The following is a 5000-nucleotide window of genomic DNA, read 5'->3' as shown; positions in this document are numbered from 1 at the left end:
CACACACACCTGGAAGAGACTCTGCATTAAGCCGACAGCAGGCCTGGCCTCCTAATGACAGGGCTGTGTGGGTGAATACAGAAATCATCCAGTGTAATTCCTAATCTGCTAATCTCACCAGTCCCTTTCATCTGTCAGCGGCGGAGCTAATGCCACAGGCCTGGTGTTGACGTCTCCAGGGCCAAGGATGGTGGATGCTAGCTCAAGATGATTGTTCTACTGAAATACATCATCATTGTCCTAGCCAATGACGAACGCTGCTTTCAGCCTATTCTAACTTAAACCTAACTCCCCCTTCAGCTAACCAACCAACCATCCATCCATCCATCCTCAACTCCTACCTGTACATCTATCATCCATCCTCAACTCCTACATCTATCATCCATCCATCCATCCTCAACTCCTACATCTATCATCCATCCATCCATCCTCAACTCCTACATCTATCATCCATACATCCATCCTCAACTCCTACATCTATCATCCATCCATCCTCAACTCCTACATCTATCATCCATCCATCCATCCTCAACTCCTACATCTATCATCCATCCATCCTCAACTCCTACATCTATCATCCATCCATTCATTCTCAACTCCTACATCTATCATCCATCCATCCATTCTCAACTCCTACATCTATCATCCATCCATCTTCAACTCCTACATCTATCATCCATCCATCCTCAACTCCTACATCTATCATCCATCCATCCATTCTCAACTCCTACATCTATCATCCATCCATCCTCAACTCCTACATCTATCATCCATCCATCCTCAACTCCTACATCTATCATCCATCCATCCTCAACTCCTACATCTATCATCCATCCATCCTCAACTCCTACATATATTCATCCATCCATATCCAACCTCTACATCATCCATCCTCACATTCTATAGCCATCTATCCATCCATGCATCCATCCTCTACATACAGTATATCTATCCATCCATCCTCAACCTCTACATCTATCATCCATCCATCCATCCTTAACTTTTATGTCTATCCATCCATCCATCTATTCTGAACTTCTACATCTATCCACAAATCTTCCATACATCCTTAGCCTCTACATCCATCCATCCATCCATCCTCAACTCCTACGTCTATCATCCATCCATCCTTAACTTCTACATCCATCCATCCTCAACTTCTACATCTATCCATCCATCCATCCTCAACGTCTACATCTATCATCCATCTATCCATCCATCCATCCTCAACTTCTACATCCATCCATCCATCCTCAACTTCTACATCTATCCATCCATCCATCCATCCATCCATCCATCCATCCTCAACTTCTACATCCATCCATCCATTCATCCTTAACTTCTACATCCATCCATCGATCCTCAACTTCTACATCGATCCATCCATCCTTCACTAATGTCCCTTGCCTGGCTCATCCATCCATCCATCCATCCAGCTTCTACTGTAACATCCATCCCTCCCTCCCCTCCCTTCTTCCCTCCCTCCCCTTCATCCTCCCGTTCCTATAATGAAGAAATGAACACATTCCTTTGTGATTAAAATGCACCCCCCCCGACCCCTCCACTAGTAAACAGGGCCCCTGGTCTATCCTGCATGCATTAAGCCAGGCCTCTGATGTGTGCTGAGGGATTAAGAGGCAGCTCAGTTAGCTGGTTCATTAGTCCAGATTAGTCGTGGTAATGACATGGCTCTCCACGCTCCCAACGCTGCTGATCAACACCCCTGAAAGAGATACGCTACAGGGAGAGAGGAGGGGGGGTGTATTGACATATGTGTTTCGTCTTTGTGTCTGTGTGCGTGAGCGTGTGTGTGCTGACGTATGTGTGTGTGTATGCACATGTGTGTGCCAGCGTGTGTGTGTGTGTAAGAACATTGTAATGATAATAACCATGATTCAATAAACCATGAATGGATAATGCTGTTTTAATTGCATTAATTAATTGAATTAATTGAAGAAGAGTCCCCTTGTTTTGTTTTTCCTGAGGAGGGGCTGGGACCAGCCCAATGTAGCGAGCGTGTGTGTGTGTGTGTGTGTCTTCATTATACAAACAGACTGAAGAATAAGACATGCTAACAAGCGCTGCTCTGATGATGCCAGCCTACGCTGGGCTGGGAAGGGGCAGAGGATAAACAGCTGTCACTACACACACACACACACACACACACACACACACACAGAAACACACAGAAACACACACGCACGCACACACACAAACACACACACACAGAAATACACACTCACACACAGAAACACACACAAGCGTTTAATGACAGCTGACATGTGCTAATGGCCTCATTAAAGCTCAGACGGAAAATGTTTGTTGGTTGTCGTGACCAAACAGCCTCTGCTCAGCCTCACACTCACTATGCCCGCCTCTCAGCCTCCCCCCCAACCTCTCACTAACCTCCCCCCTAACCTCTCCCAGCCTCCCCCCTAACCTCTCCCATCCTCCCCCCTAACCTCTCTCAACCTCCCCTCTAACCTCTCCCAACCTCCCCCCTAACCTCTCTCAACCTCCCCCCTAACCTCTCCCAGCCTCCCCTCTAACCTCTCCCAACCTCCCCCCTAACCTCTCTCAACCTCCCCCCTAACCTCTCCCAGCCTCCCCTCTAACCTCTCTCAACCTCCCCCCTAACCTCTCCCAGCCTCCCCTCTAACCTCTCCCATCCTCCCCCCTAACCTCTCTCAACCTCCCCTCTAACCTCTCCCATCCTCCCCCCTAACCTCTCTCAACCTCCCCCCTAACCTCTCCCAACCTCCCCCCTAACCTCTCCCAGCCTCCCCTCTAACCTCTCCCAGCCTCCCCTCTAACCTCTCTCAACCTCCCCCCTAACCTCTCCCTAAGCCTCTCCCCCCAGTCTCCCAGCCTCCCCCAGTCTCCCAGCCTCCCCCAGTCTCCCAGCCTCCCCCAGTCTCTCCCAGCCTCTCCCAGTCTCCCCCAGCCTCCTCCCGGTGCTCCTACCTGCGCTCGCGGCTGTGTGACCTGTGTGAGCGGTGGCTCCGCCCCTTGTCTCTCTCCGCGCTCCGCCTCCTCCGGGCCGACTCACGAGATGAGCTGCTGCTGGACCGCCGTCTGCGCCTGAGACACACACACACACACACACACACACACACACACACACACACACACACACACACACACACACACACACACACACACACACACACACACACACACACACACATATTAACTGATGTATGGCTAATAGGACAGTAACACTCCCCAGGTCGAAGTCTGGAAGCTGTCAAGACCACCTAAGGCCAGTACCCAGAATCCCTTCCTCCCAAATCACTCTCTCTCCTCTCCTCTCGCTGGTCTCTCCCTCTTCTCTCTCCTCTCGCTGGTCTCCCCCTCCTCTCTCTCCTCCCGCTGGTCTCCCCCTCTTCTCTCTCGTCTTGTCTCGCTGGTCTCTCCCTCTTCTCTCTCCTCCCGCTGGTCTCCCCCTCTTCTCTCTCCTCCCGCTGGTCTCTCCCTCGTCTCTCTCCTCCCGCTGGTCTCCCCCTCTTCTCTCTCCTCCCGCTGGTCTCTCCCTCTTCTCTCTCCTCCCGCTGGTCTCTCCTCTCCTCCCGCTGGTCTCCCCCTCTTCTCTCTCCTCTCCTCTCTCTGGTCTCTCCCTCTTCTCTCTCCTCTCCTCCCGCTGGTCTCCCCCTCTTCTCTCTCATCCCGCTGGTCTCTCCCTCTTCACTCTCCTCCCGCTGGTCTCTCCCTCTCTCTCCTCTCCTCCCGCTGGTCTCCCCCTCTTCTCTCTCCTCACACTGGTCTCTCCCTCTTCTCTCTCCTCTCGCTGGTCTCCCTCTCTCTCCTCTCCTCTCGCTGGTCTCTCCCTCTTCTCTTTCCTCTCGCTGGTCTCCCCCTCTCTCCTCTCCTCTCGCTGGTCTCCCCCTCTTCTCTCTCCTCCCGCTGGTCTCTCCCTCTTCTCTCTCCTCCCGCTGGTCTCCCCCTCTTCTTTCTCCTCCCGCTGGTCTCCCCCTCTTCTCTCTCCTCCCGCTGGTCTCCCCCTCTTCCCTCTCCTCCCACTGGTCTCTCCCTCTTCTCTCTCCTCCTGCTCATAGCCACCTGCTCTCTCCTCCTCTGTCCTCTCCCTCTTTTCCCGGCATGTTAGAACCAGAGAAACACCCACAGATCCGGCGCCCGCCTCATGCCAAACCCTAATCTGAGCTGGTGTTCATCCCCTGAATCAAATAGTCCTCTGGTTCCCTCTCGGTCCGGTCCGTCGTGGCTTGCAGCAGCGGTCGGCGGCCGATCAGAACCGGTCGGGTCAGGGCCGCGTTTCTCGGTTCTGAACCAGTGGAGATGCGCGGGTGGGTGTGTTCAGCTGGTCGACCCAGCGGCCTGCCCGCCGTCTCCACAGGGCCTCCAGCCCCCCCTCGCCCCCCCTCTGGGCGGAGTGAGCGTCCATGTTTATAAAGGTCATTCACAAAGCCAGCCCGATCCCCCCCTCCCCCTCTACACACACACCACGGACGCCATGGTGAAACCAGGGCCAGCGCTGCTTATCAGAGGGAGAACCCTGTCTGCCTCACTGGGTTTATATTCATCCTCTCCTTCCTCCACCAGCAAAACCCTCACGTCTGTTTAACGTCTGTTTAACAGTGAAAACACGGCATCTTCCCAGCGGGGGGAGTGAGGGGGGGGGAGAGAACAGAGAGAGAGAGAAAGAGAGAGAGAGGACAGAGAGAGAGAAAGAGGGAGAGAGAGAAAGAGGGAGAGAGAGAAGAGAGAGGAGAGAGACAGGAGAGATAGAGAGAGGAGAGAGACAGGAGAGAGAGAGAGGAGAGAGAGAGACGTGAGGAAGTTATACAGAGGGTGAACTATTAGGCCGTGTTAGTACCGCTCACAGGGGCGGAGCTGAGCAGCATCCCGCAAGTGAGAGCATGAAACAGCTTCCACCACCCTGACGCTGGGCACTTCACACACCGCTCGCACACACACAGACACACACAGACTTGGAACTAAACGCATGGGACGGGCAGGGGTATTTAAGCTGGTGGTGTGTG

At 53.2% G+C, this 5000-nt stretch overlaps 1 protein-coding gene across 1 annotated transcript in view; it reads right to left on the bottom strand.

Annotated features, from left to right (window-relative positions):
* Positions 1–5000, bottom strand: part of rsrc1 (arginine/serine-rich coiled-coil 1) — a gene marked incomplete at its 3' end in the record, with an annotated part of 77583 nt that overhangs the window by 69859 nt on the left and 2724 nt on the right. Inside the window, exon 3 of the mRNA XM_084462859.1 lies at positions 2965–3081. Within this exon, the coding sequence (XP_084318985.1) occupies positions 2965–3081 (117 nt within the window). The remainder of the gene's footprint in view (positions 1–2964; positions 3082–5000) is intronic.

The sequence above is a fragment of the Borostomias antarcticus genome, assembly GCF_949987555.1.
Source record: "Borostomias antarcticus genome assembly, contig: scaffold_178, whole genome shotgun sequence".
NCBI lineage: Eukaryota > Metazoa > Chordata > Actinopteri > Stomiiformes > Stomiidae > Borostomias > Borostomias antarcticus.
Note: the sequence above shows the minus strand (reverse complement) of the source record. Positions and strands in the feature narration are given on the sequence as shown.